We start from the raw sequence: 19,344 nt of genomic DNA, 5'->3' as shown, positions 1-19,344 counted from the left end.
CTTCAGAAGCAAACACTTGTGACTGGTGACAGTGGTGAGGAAAAACTTCCTTTTAACAGGCAGAAACCTGGAGCAGACCCAGACTCCTGGAGGAGGGTCGTCTGCCTTGATCAGTTGGGGTTAAAGAGAGAGGGTAAAGGAAGAGAAAAAGAGAGAGCGAGAGACTGGGGGAGAGGGGGAGAAGGTGGGGAAGTAGGGGGAGACACATGGATGCAATTGATATGCGGTCCCCAATGTGGTGGTGCACCATCTACCTGGAATTCTTGGTAGTTCTCGGTTTAACTGAACTAGCTTAGGCAAGGCAAATTTATTTGTATAGCACAATTCATACACAGGGCAATTCACAGTGTTTTACAAAAATGGAAAAGAGACAAAGTTAAAAACACACAATTATAATTAAAACATAATCAATTAAACATAAATAATAATTAATTAAAATAAAGTAAAAGAGAAGAGTGCAGATAGAACCTCTTCAGTTGTTCTATGCACAGTTGAACAGAGCTGTTTTCAGCCTGGACTTAAACACTGTCAGAGTAGAGGCCTGTCACGTCATCAGGAAGACTGTTCCAGAGTTTAGCTGCATAAAACTGAAATGCAGCTTCACCCTGTTTAGTCCTGACTCTGGGCACCAGCAAAAGACCAGTCCCTGAGGTTCTCAGGGTCCAAGATGGTTCATATGAAACCAACATGTCACAGACGTACTTTGGTGTAGACCATGGACAGAGCTGTTTTAAAGTCTATTCTCTGAGTGACCAGAAGCCAGCGCAGAGATCTGAGCACCGGACTAATATGGTGGTCCTGCCTGGTTCTAGTTAGGACCCCAGCAGCAGTGTTTTGGATGTACTGCAGCTGTCTTACAGCTTGTTTAGAGTCCCGTGAGAAGGCCGTTACAGTAGTCTAACCTGCTAGAGATAAATGCATGGATAAGTTTAAGTCTAGTTGAACAGGAAACCTTTGATTCTGGCAATGTTTTTGAGATGGTAAAAGGCTGATGATGTAATTGATTTAATATGACTGTTAAAGTTTAGGTCTGAGTCCAATATTACTCCTAGATTTCTAACCAGATATTTAGCTTTTAAAGTAAGGGATTCAAGATGACTGATGACACTTTCTATGGGTTTTTGAAAAGAGCTAAAGTAGTCTAGTTGAACCGAGAACTACCAAGAAGAACAATGACCTGAGCAAATGAGAACCTACACACACATCTACCTGGAAAATGCTGGTTGGTTGAAGGTTATCCAGTTGTGGTGCCACATATTCAGTCAAAAGGTCAAAGGTAAACATTTGCAGTAGTCGATATCATTGAAAAAAAAAAAATGGACTAATGATTTGATTGCACGTGATCCCACAGTGTGATTAAAAACTCTGATACCCACTGAGTACATAGAACAAATCTGATAAATGTATCTCATCAGTTGCTTTTGTAACACATTTTTTAAATTGTACAGAGACATTGTGGACACCCTGTATTATACCTGAGGTGTTGCTGCTCTGGCCTTGCCCTGGTACTGTAGTAGACGTCTGATTATTCTCCTGGGGCTGGACCTCAGGGTTAGTGGTTGAAGTCACCTCCTCCCCCTCCCCTCTTTCCGGCGCCTCCTCCTCCGCCGCTGTGTCCACATCAGCGTCCTCATCCATCTCTTGCGAGCCTCCACGAAGGGGTGAACCGGACACTCTTCTTTCCTTCAGCCTCTCCTTCTCAGAGATCACGCCGGTGGGACTGACCGCCATCACTCCCCCCGCCAGCGACCTCACGCCATCACACTCGTCTTGCATGAGCAGTTCGCCATCACCCACTCCTCCCCCCTCCCCTCGGTCGCTGCTGGAGCCGGAGTCACAGGACAGGAATTCGTCTTCAGACGGGGAGCGGTCTCCATCTCGTCTCTCCTCCACATCGCTTCCCTCGCCGCTCATGCTACACTCCGTCAGAGGTTCCTTTAGTTCCTCGTGGAGCTGGTCCATCAGACATCGCAGAAACTCCTGGGTGTCCTGTCACAAAGCATTGTGTCAAAGCTGACTCGTTCCAATAAAAGCCTGATTACAAAGACACTAATAATAGGGAAACCACTTGCTAATTTTACACAGTACAGATTTACAACAGTAGAAATAATCACATTTTTGTAAATATTTTCATCCCATATCAGGGTGCTTGAAAGTCTTAAAAAGTATGGAATTTTGACACTAATTTATGGTTTGTGTAATTTTTTTTGTTTTCTTTTCTTTTTGTTTTGTTTTTTTTGTTGAAAGTGTGTCTTTGTGGGTTTTTCGGTTGTTGTTTTTTTTTTTTACTGTTTTTTTTGCTTGTTTTTTTTACATTTCATTTTCATATTTTTATTGGTATATTTTCTTGTAAACATATCCTGTTGTATCACTGTGGGATGTTTGATGGGTGAAGGAAAAGAAAAAACAATAATTACAAAAAAATTATGGAATTTTCAAACACCGTTTTCCAGACCTTGAAAAGTCTGGAATTTTGAGTGAAAGTCTTAATAAAGTATGGAAAAAAAGTTTCTCTCATAGTTGAATTTTAGAGTATGATCAAAGGCACATAATCTTGAAAGATAAGAAATACATAAGGAAAGCATATAAAAAAACTGGATCTGATTTCACTAACCAGTCGGTACTGTATTGATTATAGTGAAACTTGTTTGTGTGATGTCCATGCACTTATGCGATTTTCATATGTTTTGAAAACAGTTCTGTCAGTAAAACATAATTAACTGTAAATTTTGCATTAATTAATTTACAAATTTATTAAAATTTACTTTTCTACTACACGCAACAGGTACAATCTCAACCAAAAAAAGAAGGCACGCAGGTATAAAAGTACATAAAGTCAAAGTCTTGGGGAAAAAAAAAGCAGTTTTGAAAAAGTTTGGAATTGTTTTTGGGATAAAGAGCAAGCACCCTGCATAAGTACAACCAAAAAAGTATTACTTTTTTATCTAAATATGGTATAATTTTAAACTTAATTCCAAAAATCACTGTATATCAATTGTTTTTTTTTCTTCAGACATCCAGATGAACTAATGTAATAAAATGCAAATGTGCCTTTTACTTCTATCTGTGGCTCAGTTATAAGTGAATTTGTGTGTTTTTATTATTTCCAGAGTCTGATAAAGTCTTACATTGGGTTTTTTTGCATCTGGTTGAAGAATATTGCAAAATATGCTTAGTCAAAGGTTTCTGCTTGTTTTTCACCCTACTTATTTTAGCTGCTTTTATTTGTATGATGATAGTAAATTTCATACATGATCCACAGATTGGATGGCACTTGTAAATTTTGTTGTACTTGCTACAGTGACAAATAAAGATATTCTAATCTATTCTGTTGGTCTAAACGGTAAATCTGCCTTCCCCAAATTTATGATTGGGATTTAAAATGGTCCTCAGAGCTGTTGTTACTATTTTGCCTATTATGAAGAGTAAATACACAACAATGATACGATATATGAAGTCAGATAAAATAGTAGAAGTGTGTGCAGAAGTCTTAGGCCACCTTATGCTTTGGTGTTTGTGCAGGGTTGAACTGATCATACATACTTATGTCTCATGCTCTTTTCTTCAGATATAAGAAGAAAATACAGGAAATATGTGCACAGCCTTAAAAGACACACCAAAACTGAACTAAATAGGTTGTAAAGGTTAAGTTACTATTTATTGTGACCCCTGACCCCCAGCAGCAAAAACAGTAAGAAACCTGGTATAAAACATCAGAAAATTAATGCAATGAATCTCATATTGTCTGAACAAAAGGGACATGTTAAGTGCAACAGGAGGTCATAGTATATGGTTTATAGATGCTGTGTTTTCCCTGGAACTTTCATTTTTATTACTGAACATACTTCACATACCACACTTTCCGGGCTATAAGCTGCTACTTTTTCCTCACACTTTGAACCCTGCAGCTTATACAACGATGCGGCTCAAGTAAACATTTTCACGGGCTACCAGCCTCCAGGGGGCGCTCTAGCAGGAAGCGCAAAAGCGAGACAGACAGGTGGAAGAGGTGATTAAGAGGAGAAGTTTTAAGCTTAACTTTTAACAATCATTTTGTGTGTCGTGCACAAACCCTCATCATGGAAAACACATGAAGAAATGCATATGATGCAGCTTTAAAGTTAAAACCAATCGATGTGTCTGTTTAACCCTTTCATGCACGAATTATGAGAACCTTACTCAATATTTTTTTCTTGAGTGTTTTTGTTCCTCTTTAGGCATAAAAAAATGCAATTGATTTTTTTTTTTTTTTTTTTATGAACAAATTTTTCATGGAATTACAAAAATGTTCACTCAGCTGGACACCATGCATTTAAGTTTTGAAGCAAAGAAGCATTTATATAAAAATCATCATCAGAAAGTGATATACTGTGTGAAAACAATGAAACAAAAGCATTTTTAATGCCACTAAATGCTAAATTGCTACTGTTTTCTCACTTTTTATCACACTCTAATATTAGTTATTACTCATTTCATGGAGATAATATCCTCCTGAGACCCAGGAAATGGACAGTTTTAGCTTTTTTACATTAAAAAAATTGTCTTGATTGGAAACTGCATAATGCAACAGTTGTGTCATATACATTTTTAAAACTATTTTTATTCAGTGATTGTTTTTTTTTAATGGAATGTCCTTTGTAATGGACAGCATTTTTAAAGTAAAACCGTCAAACTTTTGTCCCCTATAGAGGACAAAATGCATTGCTGGGTCTCTGGAGGATATGCAAAAAAAAAATTGTTTGTTAATTGCAGTCTAATACCAATTAGCAATTGATTTACACTAAAACATGTTTCTGCAGATCAGGCTTATCAAGAACAGCAAGTTACAGTAACTGTATGAATTGCAGTGTTTTGGACGATGCATAAGAGTCCTGATATGGAACTAAAACAACAAAACCCATGAATAAACAATAGAACAGCCGTAGAAAAACTGTCCACTGGAGTGACCAGTATGCATGAGAGGGTTAAGAAGGAAATAGAGCTGCAGCACGGAAGTGCCATTGAGAGCAATAACGGAAGAGAGACGCAGAAGGTGTGTGACGGAGCCTTTCTGAGGCTGTTCAACTCCGACACTGAAGAAGACGACTGCAGTGGTTTCAATGTGCAGAAGGAAGATGAAGATAGAGATCAATGACTTTTCTGGGTTTTTTAACCAGCTGTGTTTCTGCCGTTTTACTGCCATGTTACAGGCACTGTTTGGAAAAAAGCAGTTAAGGTGTGGAAATAAATATTTAAATAATCTGTCTGTTTACCATCTGTCTGCGTAAATATCCCATGATACAACATGGACACCTGCAGCTTATAGTCAGGTGTAGCCTATATACTGAATGTACAAATGTTTTTTTCTTTTAAAATTTGGTGGGTGCGGCTTATATTCAGGTGTGGCTAATAGTCAGGTGCGGCTTATAGCCCAGAGAGTATGGTATATTCAAACTGTGTCTTAATACAGAGACTGACAGATGAATATGTGTGGTTATTAGAATTTTACAACAAACCTAATGTTAGACTTTTGCACAGAACTGTAAATGACATAAAAGACAACAAGATGAAAATTATGTATAAGGTGTAACAAGACATAAAAGATGATGTGTGTGTGTGTGTGTGTGTGTTGTGTCAGTAAAATCGTTGACATTACAAAATTGGGTCCACCGTTGACATAAATTAATGTTTTAGGTCTTGACCTGAAAAACATTTTATGACCAATGAAAGAAATCTAATGAAACCTTTGGTTGTTAATCAAAAAAGTCCAAATTTGTAAGTTATTAGAGGAAATATATGAGCGATATGCATGTCAAGCAGTAGAATGATGCTAGGTGTGGTTACCTGCTGGCAGTTCCACTTACCTGCTGAGCGTAACCACGAAACATTGGGTTAACCAATTTGATGCCATGGGACAGACTAGTAGGAACCACATAACTGGGCCTGGAAACCAAAAATATATCATACACCTTTTTATATGAATGAATAACTGCCTCATAATGATATTAAACAGACACTTCGAAATACTTGTACAATTACACATGTGTGTGACATTTGTTTTTCTTTTTTCAGGGTTCATACACATTTTTCAAGGTCAAATTCAAGCACTTTTCAAGTACTTTTAAGGGTCATTTTCACATTTTTCCAGCACAGCATGTTATCGCTGAGGTAAAACACATATCCACAGGAATATTTATACTCAGGATTTTTTTTTTTTTTTTTTTTTTACTTTTTATCACAATGATGTACATTGTATTATACTATAAACATCTAAAAGGATGTTTCATAAAAGCAAAAAGTTTAGAAATTAAAGGAGAACACAAAGTTTTATCCAAAAAAAGGGAAGCCACATGGCGTTCTTCAGTCACACTCACACCGAGGCAAAGATTAAAATAAAAATGTACCTGGAGTCGACCTAAGAACACCTGGTAATTTTCTTTTTTGAGATAAAGTTTTATTTTTCTAAATGTATCACACCTCTGTAAGTAGCTTTGGCTCGGCATCTAACCTGGCAGAGTTAATATTCAAAATAAATAAATAAAATCACATCAGAGTTAGAATTGCAAGCACTTTCAAGCACTTAAAACTAAAATTCAAGCACTTTTCACACCTTGAAAACACAACATTGAAATTCAAGAATTTTCCAGGATTTCAAGCGCCCATACAAACCCTGTTTTTTGGTTGATTTATTTCCATATATTGAAGTGTCCTGTTTAAATTTGTCATTTCTTTTGCCTACTTATGCTCAAAATAAAGTCTATCTATATCGATAACATTTTTTTTTAGTTGGCAGTGAGACTTTTTTGTGTGTTTTTACCGTTTTTTATGCCAGAGTTCAGAGATGAGTTTCTGGTAGCTCTTACACAGCGCAGGCTTCTTATCGGTACGCACCAAACCACTGCAGTCCAGGAAGAACTGGGTAAGAGGAGGACTGGAACAGAAGGACAGAGAGGAAAATGACTTACGGCAGCTGTTTGGAAAACCTCATTAATACACCAAGAAAAGATGGTAAAAACAAGCCCCGAAGAAAGGAGGGGAAGTGAACTCACCAGTTGGACAGAGCTTGCAGAGCTGCATTCATGTAGCAAGAGTTTCCAATGTTTTTCATTCCTGTGAGACCTACAAACGACAGCAGAAAAGAGGATTTTATATTTACGGGAATAATATTCAAGTTTCAAGATTCCTTTATTGTCATTGTACACACAAAGCACACACAATGAAAATCAGATGTGCTTTATAGAGACGACGCTTGAGTAAAAAAATACACAATATAAAATATTACAATAGTATTAAAAAAGCCAGAATAAATAGAAAAGAAATAGTAAAAACACACACACACAACCGCCCCTCTCCCATTCAGTCAAGCCACACATAGGTACTTTGGTAGATCCAGAGAACAGTGGGAGGCAAGTACAGTAGTTATTGGACATTGACTATTGTTGATTATTGCACATTGCTGTTCATGATTATTGCACATTGTATATTTTTGATTAATGCACATTGATTATTGTTGATTATTCCAAATTACTAATTATAATTATTGCACATTGTTGAAACTGAATTCACTGATCATGTAGATCAGTGTTTGTCAACGAGGGCGGTACTGCCTCCCAAGGGGTGTTGGGAAACCGTCGGGAAGCATTTGGAATGAGAAAGCTGAAGAGGGGGCACTGAGACCGAAATGGGGACGTTAGTCTGCATAAGAATCAATATTAAGCTGCATGTTATATCAATGGCGAATCACTGTGCCCCCACCCCCACCCTGGTCCTCCTTAATAAGGTACATGTTGGGGGTGGGGGGGGGGTCATGATAATGTAAAGGGGTATTTCCTGAAAAAAGGTTGAGAAACACTAATGTAGATGTTCATAAAAGTTCAGAGTAACATTGAGGGTTATTATATCACAAAATTGAAAAAAAGTGACTTTTTCGGTAAAATATAATTAACTGAACATAAAACACATGTCTCCATCCACTGTCATTGATCCAACTCCATGGGTTTTACTGGTGAATCAATGTTGTAGACCAGGGGTGTCAAACTCATTTTCATTCAGGGGCCACATTCAGCTAAATTTGATCTGCAGTGGGCTGAACCAGTAAAATAATAACATAATAATATAGAAATAATGTCAACTCCAAACTTTTCTCTATGGTTTGGAGCGAAAAAAGTAAATTTACATTATGAAAAGGTTTACATCTACAAACTATCCTTTCAAAAGATGTGAATAACATGAACAAACTGAAAAAATATGTGTAATTTTAACAATATTCTGCCTAACTTACAGATCACAGTGGATTTACAAACACACAAAACATTTAGTAACAGGCAGAATATTGTTCTCTTCAGACATTTCAGGTTGTTCATCTTTGTTCAGGTTATTCACATTTTTTGCAAAATTATACTTTTTTTTAGTGTAAATATATGAAAATATTTACATTTACAAAGAGAAAAATTTAGAGTTGTCATTATTTATATGTTATTATGTTAGTATTTTACTGGTCCTGCCCACTGGAGATTGAATTGGTCTGAATGTGGAACCTGAAATAAAATGATTGAAAATGAAAATCTTCAGTGTAATTTTTGCATTTCACAAATTCATCCCAAGGGCCGGATTGGACCCTTTGGCGGGCCGGATTTGGCCCCCGGGCCGCATGTTTGACACCTGTGTTGTAGATAATGTGTTTCCACAGTAACTACAAAGCCTCTGAACGTCCAAATGGGTTATATCTGATCACCATGAAAAGATGACAAACTGTATTTTACACCAATTATTTACATGTTTTGATTGGATTAGTGCATCAACAGGTATTAAACATTTTACATCAGTGGATGATTTTGCATGGCAGCAGCTGTTTGGGTTTTTAAGGGTTAAGAATAATGCTGAAGTATGTTTAAGTGTTTTAAGCTGTGAAATCCACCACTTCCACTCTCACCTTTAACAACACACTGTGACTGAACTTGTATTCATTTGGAGTACTACCTTAAATGCTTATATATCCTTCTTAATTACATCTGAACATTGCGAAAGACGCAAACATTCCTCAGAGCATAAGCCATGTACCACTAAGTCACAATGCTGCCTGAGTTTATGACTCAACAATCCCTTAATCTGACACACTGACCATAGTAACAGACAGATACTGTGTAGTCCTGACAGCGGCCTCACAATGGAAGTCTGAACTACAGAAATATATGAAAAAGTGACCCATAAATACATACTGGTTCTTATTTTCAGGTGATTATACACTAATGACAACATAATTATTCAAATCTTTCTCTGCATGTGTAGTAGTAGCCCTTAAGTTTGAAGGCAATTACGTCCTTAGTAAGGCAGGCATTTCATGATATGATCTATACTAAGGAAAATTTTACATTGATTTAACCCATAAGGACCCAGTGTTACTTTTGTGTCAGTTCCCACATGATTTTTTTCTCTATATTTAACTTTCCCTAAGTGACATATCACCATTTATTGTAGTATTATCTTCTGGATTTTGTGTTTTTCGGTGACAATCAGGTATTGTCCTACATTTAATTTACTGATCATGTCGGTGTTCATAAAAGCTGTGAGCTGTGAGGATTAAGAGGTTTATGACATCAAAAACAGAGAAAACTGGCAAAAAAGTGACTTTTTCAGCAAATTCATCATTAGCTGAACATAAACCCAGTGTGTCCATCCACTGTCATTGATCCAACTCCATGGGTTTTACTGGTGAATCAATGTTGTAGAAGATGACGGTGTTTCCACGGCAACTACGGAGCCTCTGAACATCCAAATGGGTCATGTCTGATGACCATGAAAAAATTAAAAACTGCATTTTACACCAATTATCTACATGTATTGATAGGATTAGTGGATCAACAGTTATTAAACATTTTAGATCAGTAGATGGTTTTGGTCAACAGTGGATGTTTGGGTCTTTATGGGTTAAATTCATTTGTATGTATGAGTATGTCAGTCTAATGGACAATGCAATACTCATTACTCATGGATCATGTTTTTTTTTTATTTTGTTTTGTACATATATTTTATTACCTTGTATATATCCTTTATGTTGCATACATTTCTTCTATTTGTGGTGTAGAGTTCGCCTTTGTATATTTCAGTATTTCTTTGTGGTTTTGTATATTGTCAGTATTTTTCAATATATATTTTCAGTCTTACTTTTGTGCAATAGTTTTTATACACAGTCTCTCTTTCTGCCTTTAACCCTTTTAAGATGATTGTGTCTCCAGTGACAAATTTTTACAACCACTGTTATTCAAATGACCGTAACTTCTGAACCGTTTGTGCTCTTGAGAAAATCCAAATGTCATCTTTTAGCTGTACTTTCAATTTGTCTACAACACATTGGGGTAGAGGCCTGCATTGGCTGAGGGGGGAGGGGTGGAAGTGGGCAGAGCAGAGAGCAGCAGAGTATAGTTGGTGAGAGAAAGATGGAAGATTTTTGTTACTTTTAGCAGCATTTTAGCGGTGTTTCTGTGCTGAATTCTTATAAATAATTGTATATAATAGTGATTGTGCTGTTTTAGAGTGTTCTGCTAGTGTGCTTTTGTTGAGTTTTGCTGTTTTTTCACTGTTTTTATCTGTATTTTCCCAGTTTGTATAGTTCATTGATGAATGACTACAATGATATAGATATAATTATTTAATTAGTGAAGCTTGTATTAAAAAATTTCATTTCATGGATTGATTGTTGGATGTATGGATTGGATGGATCTGTGCACTGTGATTGTTCTTCAGACTGAAATAAAACAATAAAACAAACAAATAAATAACTAAAAATAACAAGGTGGAACATGGACACAGAATAATCTAGACAAACAAAAATGTTTGGACACATGCAAAATAGTTGAAAGTCTATTTCTATAATCTCATAAAATTTCATTATGAACATTTACTGTTGTTTTTCATTGTAAATATGATAAAAATTCAAGTCTGTTTTTTTTTTTTTTTTTTTACTGTACACACTGTTTTAAACATTAACTACATACAATAATGATAATTTATGAACACACTGAAAGTTACGTACTCCCTGAAAAAAGGTGCAAAAGAATTGGCAAAAAAGACATTTTCTGATACTTTTATTGCAAAAATGACATAAAGAAATGTAGGTGGCCTGTTATGATAGTAGTCATTAAAAGGTTAAGAATCTGCTGCTAAATAAAACAGAGCTGCTAAACTGATTTTCATTGTTCCTGTAACTGTGACACTAAAGATCTATTGTATTGTATTGTATTGTATCTTTAGATGAATGAGTCTGTACTGTTGTGTTAAAATTGGAGATCACGTACCTCTGGGTTTAAGCTCATCCTCCTCTGACTCTGAGCCTTCTTCTTCCGCTACAGCGATTGGCACTGCTTTTAATGGATGACCTACTGGCTGAGGCACTGCATCCTAGGAAAATGATGAGTAGGTACTATTAATAGTAAGCAGAGAATCGTGTGAATTCAGAACAGCGTCTTCCCATGTAGTCATTATCTCTAAACAGTGAGAAGAAACAAATAAACAGTGTGATGTGAGCATTTTGGAGATACGTGGTACCTGCTCTGTGGTTTTGCAGTGATGCGGTACAGCAGGAACAGGCACCAAGGCGGGCCTGTGCTCCAGAAACACCTCCCGTTCACACACATAACACCAGATCCTGAACGTTGTCAGGTTCACAGTCAGGTTGTGCTTTTTAGCCTGAATAAAAACACAAACATCGTCAGTCAGCAAACGCTTATTCCCAGTTGCCTGAGGTGTAACCAAGAGGAGATAATTGATAACAAAAGGAGCAACAGCTGGCTGATATAAATAGATACGAGAGGGTTTTACCTGTGCATGCAGAGTGCTGTGATCTGAGTAGGACTCTCCACAACCAACATAAGGGCAGTCACTCTACAGGACACAAATACTGCATTAGATCAGATCACAGGTCTTTGAAAACTTCCCATTTTGTTCCAGCACCAGTTTAACCTTTAAAAATATAATTCAGAATATAATACGGTAAGCTTAGTACAGTGGTTTTGAGAGCTATTTCAAATTACATTTATGTGCTGCATCATCGTTAATAATTAAACACTCACTTGACCTTCTTACAGGATCTAGAATGGTGTATAATTGCAGCAGCTGTTGTTGTACATAATATAATAAACCAGATATTACTTCTAAACTAACTAAGCAGACATTCAGATATAGTGTGCTACGACAGGAAGAGTCCCACCCCTCCATACCTGCAGACAGGCCCACAGGTTTGGACCTCCTGCTCCACATGACTGGCAAGTTCCCTGCAGTGAGAGAATGAGCACGGTAATAAAAGGTAGGGTAAGATATATGCACGTATGTTCACTCTAGGTTCACAGAAAAAAAGACAGAGACTATAAGCCAGAATGCTTTATATAGTAAAGACTCAAACAAGGACAATGTATTCCACCCTGTACACAAAAGCCTTAAATGATTTTGTTTTTGTCAGTAAAAAAAAGGCCATTCATTCACATTTACAAATTCTACAGTCTCATACAGAGGAGCCACAACACTGTCATCCTTCTGTGAACACAAAATAATTAAATAATTACAGCACCATAAAAAAATAAAGCAATATTATAATAGAGCTGCAACTGATTAATCGATTAGGTGCTTGAAACGAATGCAAAAAATTCACGATTCAGTTAATCGACTTGAATTGATTGAGGGGAAATATTCTGTTGCAGTTTTCCTGAATTGGAGCTTCTTTGTGCATCACAATAAGCGTCCATGTGAAACACAACAGTGGAACCGATGTTTAACAGCAGTGAAGTGAAGGAAACAAAGCTTTGATTCAGGAGAATTGTGGTTGAAAGATTTTTTTTTGGATCACTCTTGAGTCGATTAATCTTTTCAGCTCTATATTATAATATATAATATAAGACACAGTAATGTCCCGTCAGAGAGAAAAACAGTAAACTGTTTCAATATAAAGTAGCTCCTTGTTTTGGATAATCCCTTATGCTCCAATTAAAGCAAAAATTAATTTAAAAGTAAAAATATGGGTCATTTAGGAAAACTAATCTGTCAAATTGTCTCTCAAATGTCCCGTCAGACAGATTTTGAATACCATGTTTTGACCCTACATAATATATAATTATCAATACAAACTGAGATGTAATAAGGGCTTATAATAAATGCCATTCTTTTTGTGACTGACCAGTTGAAATTACAAAGTCCATCCATCCTACACATTCACATATTGGATTCCAAGAAATAGGCTAATGACATACATTACACTGCCAAGATTAACACACTAACACCATTTCATATTTACAAAACGAGCAATTCTATTCCAGAGGGCATTTTAGCACATTTTTTCAGCTGATCTCTACTATTTTCCTGTGTAATATGCTTGCTTTGCTCCCTTTGATGCCATGACTCTAACACCCAGTGACCTGAATGGAGCATCTTTGACATTGTGCAGACCGTTTCCAGTTAAACCCACCTTGGATTTGTGGAGGAGGTCTTCCTTGGTGACCTCTCCTATCGAGTCCAGGTGGGGACAGATGTCCTGATCAGCCATTGCTTGTTGTCGCTTTCTTCAGCGGGACTTCTGCTAATTTACCAAGGCGTTAATAACATCGCTGACATAAGGTAAACATGCTGATGTTGCTAACGCTAGCTGTATGATCATAGCACGCAGAGGAAATTACAGTCAGCGCTGCTACATCAAACACAGGCTTAGCATCTCTAGAGTTGTTTCGACCATCTTTAACACTATCACCAGCAAATCTGCCCTTATTTTATCGGCAGTGCAGATTTAAAGGCCTTCTGTTTACCAAAACGACAGCACGCAAACCATCACCAGCCTGCAGCTATGACAGCAGATGCTAATGAATGACTCGTATTTACCAACAAACGCCTCTGTCACAACAATCTCCTCGACTCTTCAGAATTCACGTAAACGATCCATACCGGCCGAAAGCAGGCGACTGTGAGCTGATGGAGAAGAACCGAACCGAGCCGAGCCGAGCCGAACGACACGATGCACCGGCCCACCATCCCAAACAACTCCCCCCTCCCAACCACATCACGGCCCGGCACGGCACGACGCAGGACTATGGGAGGAGGAGGCAGCAACGTCACTTTAACGAACCCAACCCACATTTACTACATATTTATTAGCTAGTTAGTTAGTTAGCCACTTAGACAGACAGACAGACAGACAGACAGACAGATAGATAGACAGACAGATAGATAGATAGATAGATAGATAGATAGATAGATAGATAGATAGATAGATAGATAGATAGATAGATAGATAGATAGATAGATAGATACTCAACTACTCAGAGTCATACTCAGGAGTAATAAAAATAGCAATTTTGAATAGCAAACGCTATCATTACCCGGAAGTGACGTAAGAAGGTACGTCTGTTAAATCAGCCCCCAACGCTATCATAGAATGCATTCTTGTTCTACAAAATTACAATAAAATCAAATTTAAAAATCCATATTCACAGGGTAATAACCCCTAATACCTGTGTTTAACTAATACACACTGATTTAGGATTACAACTTGGTATTGAATATTTGCGTCGTTATTGTATCATTATTTGTTGTCATAATCAAATCAAATTTTATTTATATAGCGCCAAATCATAACAAAAGTTATCTCATGTCACTTTACATATAGAGCTGGTCAAGACCAGACTCTAAGCCAATTTACAGAAACCCAACAGAATCCTCCAGGAGCAAACACTTGTGACTGGTGACAGTGGATGGAAAAACTTCCTTTTAACAGCAGAAACCTGGAGCAGACCCAGACTCCTGGAGGATGGCCGTCTGCCTTGACCAGTTAGGGTTCAAGAGAGAGAGAGTAAAGAAGGAGAAAAAGAGAGAGCGATAGAGATAGAGAGAGACTGGGGGAAGGGGGGAAGTAAGGGGAGACACATGGATACAGTTGATGCACAGATAACATATTACCTAATAAACAGGTAATATCAAATAACGTATAATAATAAATCCAGGCTGACAGTAAGGTAAATGGAAAAAGGCTAATAATAATAATAATAATAATAATAATAATAATAATAATAATAATAACAACACAATGGGTGAAACCACTAATGCAAATAATAAATATCTGAAGAATACCTGAAGACAACCAACTTATAAATTAAATTAATCTTACAGGCCGTGGATCTAAATATAACTAAGGTACTTCTTGACGCGTACTATAGGTAACAACATGTAATTAAAGTATTCCCTTAAGTGTAAATTTTGAAGCATCACATTTGTAACACAATTTTATCTCGGATAATGAATTATTTTTATGATTTAATATGTCTCAAAATAGAAAATACATATTTAAATATTTTTAAAACAGTCCGATTCATTGGGCATGTTTAATTACAACACTGACCCTACACCAGTTTACTGTTTTTCGAAGTTGTAGCGAGACTGATTTAGTGTCCGTATTATCTGACCCAAGATCAGTGTGTGTGAATCCACGTAGACAGGCTCTGAAGCCTCGCGGTATTTACGCTACCCACAATCCTCCGGTCTTCCTTTCTGCCCGAACCGACATGGTGGGTGCATATCCGAGTCTTCTGAGAAATTGATATGGATGTTTAATCTGTTTCCATCCTTGCTTGAATTTATTTTGTGACTTTACAAAATGTTGTTATCAACTCGGCGAAGCTTGACCGTGGATAATATGTGTGTATTGTACGTAGATGGGTTGTTATTTTTGACAAAATGTTACTTGTACTTGTGTAGCCGGTATGAGCAGCGCCGTGAATGTCTATGGCTGAAGCTAAAGCTAACTTTAAGAACACGTTGGATTTCAGTGGCATTTTGACTTGTGTCGCTGTCTTCTTTGCGTTAACCTTAAATGTAGCAATAAGTTCGCCGCCAGGCTGTATTTCGTGATCGACTTTGTGAGTAAGTTTGCTCATATATGTGATTAACTAGTGTCGACTGACGGCTGCTACATCAGGTAGTGTGATTCAGACGGGCCAAGGCATTGGTTCTACTTATTAGGGTTTAGACTGCTATCGGCAAACCAACCTTAGTTTTAATGTAGCCCCTGTTTTAAATGTGGTGTGGAGTATTCTACAATGTCGAGTTGTGAATTGGGAGTGTAGGTAGTTGTGTACATAAGCTTTGCTAACCTAGCATCCTTTAGCATTTGAATACCATTGAGGTCTAGTTAGCATTAAGCTATAGCTATCCTGTGCGTCGGTATCCCTGAGTTTCTCACACTTTAATTCACGATATTGAATTCCGTAAAGTATTACTTATGGTGATATTTCCATGTTTGGTCACGTTGTGTGGCGCTGGATTGATGCTGCTGCATGACAAGTAAATAGTGCCGCAACTTTGTCTTAAATTCTGTTAGGCATTGCTTGTAAGGTGGCAAGGGATGAAATGATTAAGTGCGCTCAGTATGTATTTGTTTTTATCTACAGCCCAAGGGAAAGAAGGCTAAGGGGAAGAAGGTGGCACCAGCCCCTTCTGTGGCCAAGAAACATGAGGCCAAAAAAGTAGTCAACCCCCTGTTCGAGAAGAGGCCAAAGAACTTTGGCATCGGTGAGTAATACTGACATGGTTGTGCCAGAAGTCCCATCAGTGCAGATGATGTAAAAGAATATTTGCTATCTTAACAACACTGATGACAATTTCCCACCAAGATCGCTGATGCACATAATTTCAGAGAACCAAAGATTTGCAACATTCAATGACTATTACTAAGCATTTGCTCTGTCCATGGTTTTCCTACAGGCCAGGATATTCAGCCCAAGCGTGATTTGACACGCTTTGTGAAGTGGCCTCGTTATGTCCGCCTGCAGAGGCAGCGCGCCATCCTCTACAAGCGTCTGAAGGTCCCCCCTGCAATCAACCAGTTCACCCAGGCACTGGACCGGCAAACTGGTAAGACTGTGAGGTCTATAATGTTTTTGCTGTACTGTCGCTAAGAGTTGCACTTTTAGCATGACCACTACCAAAGAATACTCTAGTATTTCAACTATCTGAGATACTAGGTCTTTACTAGTACTAGTTCAGTTCAAATGATGTGTAAATATTTGCTATCAGAAGATTTTTGATGACCCTTCCACCAAGATCACTGATGTATGAACTGATATATATTTTAATAAAATGTGTGTTGCCACTGCTGGATCATTTAACTGTGTTGTGTACATGTTCTTCACAGCCACACAGCTGTTTAAGCTGGCCCACAAATACAGGCCAGAGACTAAGCAGGAGAAGAAACAGAGGCTGCTGGCCCGTGCTGAGCAGAAGGCGGCTGGAAAGGGAGACACACCTACCAAGAGGCCCCCTGTCCTCCGTGCTGGTGAGATATGAGAACTGAAAGCTTTATTGAATTAAAGAGCATCTTTTAGTGTAGTGTAAAATACATTTTGACAAAGTTCGGTATAGGAAAATGTCACATTTGGAACTATTAGCCTTGATTACCTTGGCCTAAATGCAGTGATGACCTGAATTTCTTCACCTGAAACAATCTGTGATGCTTATTGAGCTTTTTAACCCTGAGCATTGGCCAAAAGTGTACTTACTGTTACAGCATAGTATTATCTGATGGATGGTTAATACTTTTCTGCTCTTGACAGGTGTGAACACAGTCACCTCTCTGGTAGAGAGCAAGAAAGCCCAGCTTGTCATCATTGCCCACGATGTGGATCCAATTGAGGTGAGTTTGTTGTACACTATGTTAGCAGCTATGAAGCAGCTCAGTTTTGGAAGTGGTCACTGGCAATGATGTCTGAATTTCTTCACCTGAAACTCTGTGTAGATTAAAAACGAGCTTTTTAACCCTGAGCAGAGACCACATGCCTATAACATACATGTTGACATGGACGTTACATGTAATTTGATGTAAATAGGGGTTTGACTAATTTTGTGTGTTTCTGTTGTAGCTTGTAGTCTTCCTGCCAGCTCTGTGCCGCAAGATGGGTGTCCCATACTGCATCGTCAAGGGCAAGGCTAGACTGGGCAGACTCGTGCACAGGAAAACATGCACTTCAGTCGCCTTCACACAGACCAACCCGTAAGTACTGTTTTAGCAGGTGAATCTGTACAGTCTGTGTGTTTCTCACTAGAACCGCTGGATCTACATTGTATCGTTCCAGTCTTTTGATAATTTCAAGTTCCTTCAGAATGGTAGTTTCAACATCAGTGACTTGGAGTTAAAACTGTTATAGTGTAAGTGATTGGAATTGATCCACAAGGAAATTATTAGTTTTCAAATATTGAAGGCAGCATTTGGAAAGTACTGTTGAATCAGTTGTAGGACACATGGCCTTTTCTTGAATAGTGTAAAATTAATCAAACTTCACATTTACAGTAAAACCATGCCATATTGTTTCTTTGAATCAGTTTATATCTCACCTTTTCAGTATTAAGTGTTCTGTGACGTAACTACCGAAGTACTAACTCTTTGTTTCTTTTTAGTGAGGATAAAGGTGCCCTCGCCAAGCTCGTGGAGACTGTCAAGACCAACTACAATGACAGATGTGAAGAGGTGAGTGTCACTAGATGAACATTCACACGACCGATTCAATACAGTGATGGAGGAACATTGAACCATTCAACCTAATTTAAACTTTGCTTTACAGATCCGTCGTGCCTGGGGAGGCAACGAGATGGGCCCCAGGTCCACAGCCCGCATCAACAAGCTGGAGAAGGCAAAGGCCAAGGAACTGGCAACCAAGCTTGGTTAAACTGTTTGGAATAAAAAAATGTATGTCCTAATGAAGACTGCTTGTTTTGTTATTGTGTCAGATATACTGTATTTTGGAACCTAACTGCAGTTGTAGAATTATTCACCACAGTAAATGATTGAACAGGCTGAAATCAAGTTTTTAACCAGAAGAAATCCAGTTTAATTATACAAACTGGTGCATGGTCAGGTTTCCTTCAGGTATATCAGACGTGTAAGTGCTTCAGTAATGTATGAAAAGAAACTGGAAAAATCATGGTTTTAGAGATGAGTATGAAAACTTACACTATATGAAAACCAGACTGAGTAAACTGATACTCAGCCTCAGTTATGCACAATGTGTTGAGTATCCCATATTGAAGTTTTAACAATCTGAGTAAGATGAGATTGGAATGTATAATTTGGGTCCATTTTTACATGTGAACTTCCCTAAACCAGAACATACTTAGCATACAGAGTACCTTTGAGTGATGTTCTACATTAGGGGTGTCAAACTCAAGTCAGCTCAAGTTCATGGTGACCCCGTGCAGCCAAATTCAGTTTTAAGAGGGTCAAGACCAGTAACATAATGACATATTAGCCTATAAAAAAAGATCAAAAAGGTAAAATTAAATTATGAAAATATTTACATTTATACTTATTTCACAAATGTGAATAACCTGAACTACCTGAAA

The 19,344-nt window shown here is 37.7% G+C and overlaps 2 protein-coding genes and 4 non-coding genes across 9 annotated transcripts in view; 5 read left to right on the top strand and 1 right to left on the bottom strand.

The window, feature by feature from the left end:
* The window catches only part of usp20 (ubiquitin specific peptidase 20), a 30,149-nt gene extending 16,130 nt beyond the window's left edge, over positions 1-14,019 (bottom strand). The window contains exons 1-10 of one of the 4 annotated variants that reach the window (XM_030150016.1): positions 13,840-14,019; positions 13,433-13,543; positions 12,195-12,248; positions 11,797-11,859; positions 11,524-11,664; positions 11,274-11,376; positions 7,029-7,098; positions 6,797-6,910; positions 5,844-5,922; positions 1,476-1,989 (exon numbers count right to left, since the gene is read on the bottom strand). In XM_030150016.1, coding sequence (XP_030005876.1) covers positions 1,476-1,989; positions 5,844-5,922; positions 6,797-6,910; positions 7,029-7,098; positions 11,274-11,376; positions 11,524-11,664; positions 11,797-11,859; positions 12,195-12,248; positions 13,433-13,510 — 1,216 coding nt within the window. In that variant the 5' untranslated portion in view covers positions 13,511-13,543; positions 13,840-14,019. The remainder of the gene's footprint in view (positions 1-1,475; positions 1,990-5,843; positions 5,923-6,796; positions 6,911-7,028; positions 7,099-11,273; positions 11,377-11,523; positions 11,665-11,796; positions 11,860-12,194; positions 12,249-13,432; positions 13,544-13,839) is intronic. The other 3 variants (XM_030150015.1, XM_030150018.1, XM_030150017.1) reach the window with 3 other exon arrangements.
* Positions 14,020-15,490: 1,471 nt separating this feature from the next.
* On the top strand, positions 15,491-18,706 carry rpl7a (ribosomal protein L7a). Its single transcript, XM_030150022.1, has 8 exons — positions 15,491-15,518; positions 16,401-16,521; positions 16,714-16,863; positions 17,144-17,284; positions 17,562-17,641; positions 17,868-17,998; positions 18,403-18,472; positions 18,567-18,706. Exons 1-8 carry the CDS (start codon positions 15,516-15,518, stop codon positions 18,669-18,671), a joined length of 801 nt encoding a protein of 266 aa, XP_030005882.1. The 5' UTR covers positions 15,491-15,515; the 3' UTR covers positions 18,672-18,706.
* On the top strand, positions 16,562-16,634 carry LOC115430902 (small nucleolar RNA SNORD24). Its single transcript, XR_003937027.1, has one exon. It is a non-coding gene; the product is annotated as a small nucleolar RNA SNORD24 (small nucleolar RNA).
* Positions 16,996-17,064, top strand: LOC115430903 (small nucleolar RNA SNORD24). Its single transcript, XR_003937028.1, has one exon. It is a non-coding gene; the product is annotated as a small nucleolar RNA SNORD24 (small nucleolar RNA).
* LOC115430901 (small nucleolar RNA SNORD36) lies at positions 17,417-17,489 on the top strand. Its single transcript, XR_003937026.1, has one exon. It is a non-coding gene; the product is annotated as a small nucleolar RNA SNORD36 (small nucleolar RNA).
* Positions 17,702-17,774, top strand: LOC115430900 (small nucleolar RNA SNORD36). The gene has a single exon (XR_003937025.1). It is a non-coding gene; the product is annotated as a small nucleolar RNA SNORD36 (small nucleolar RNA).
* Positions 18,707-19,344: the final 638 nt, after the last annotated feature.

Source organism: Sphaeramia orbicularis, chromosome 12 (genome assembly GCF_902148855.1).
Source record: "Sphaeramia orbicularis chromosome 12, fSphaOr1.1, whole genome shotgun sequence".
Classification (NCBI taxonomy): domain Eukaryota; kingdom Metazoa; phylum Chordata; class Actinopteri; order Kurtiformes; family Apogonidae; genus Sphaeramia; species Sphaeramia orbicularis.
This window is presented reverse-complemented; position numbering and strand designations above follow the sequence as displayed.

Excerpts from the sequence above, each read along its gene's own strand:
- rpl7a (XM_030150022.1), top strand. Across the intron at positions 16,522-16,713 it reads GCCAAAGAACTTTGGCATCG|GCCAGGATATTCAGCCCAAG; the intron begins GTGAGTAATACT and ends GTTTTCCTACAG. Across the intron at positions 16,864-17,143 it reads GGCACTGGACCGGCAAACTG|CCACACAGCTGTTTAAGCTG; the intron begins GTAAGACTGTGA and ends TGTTCTTCACAG.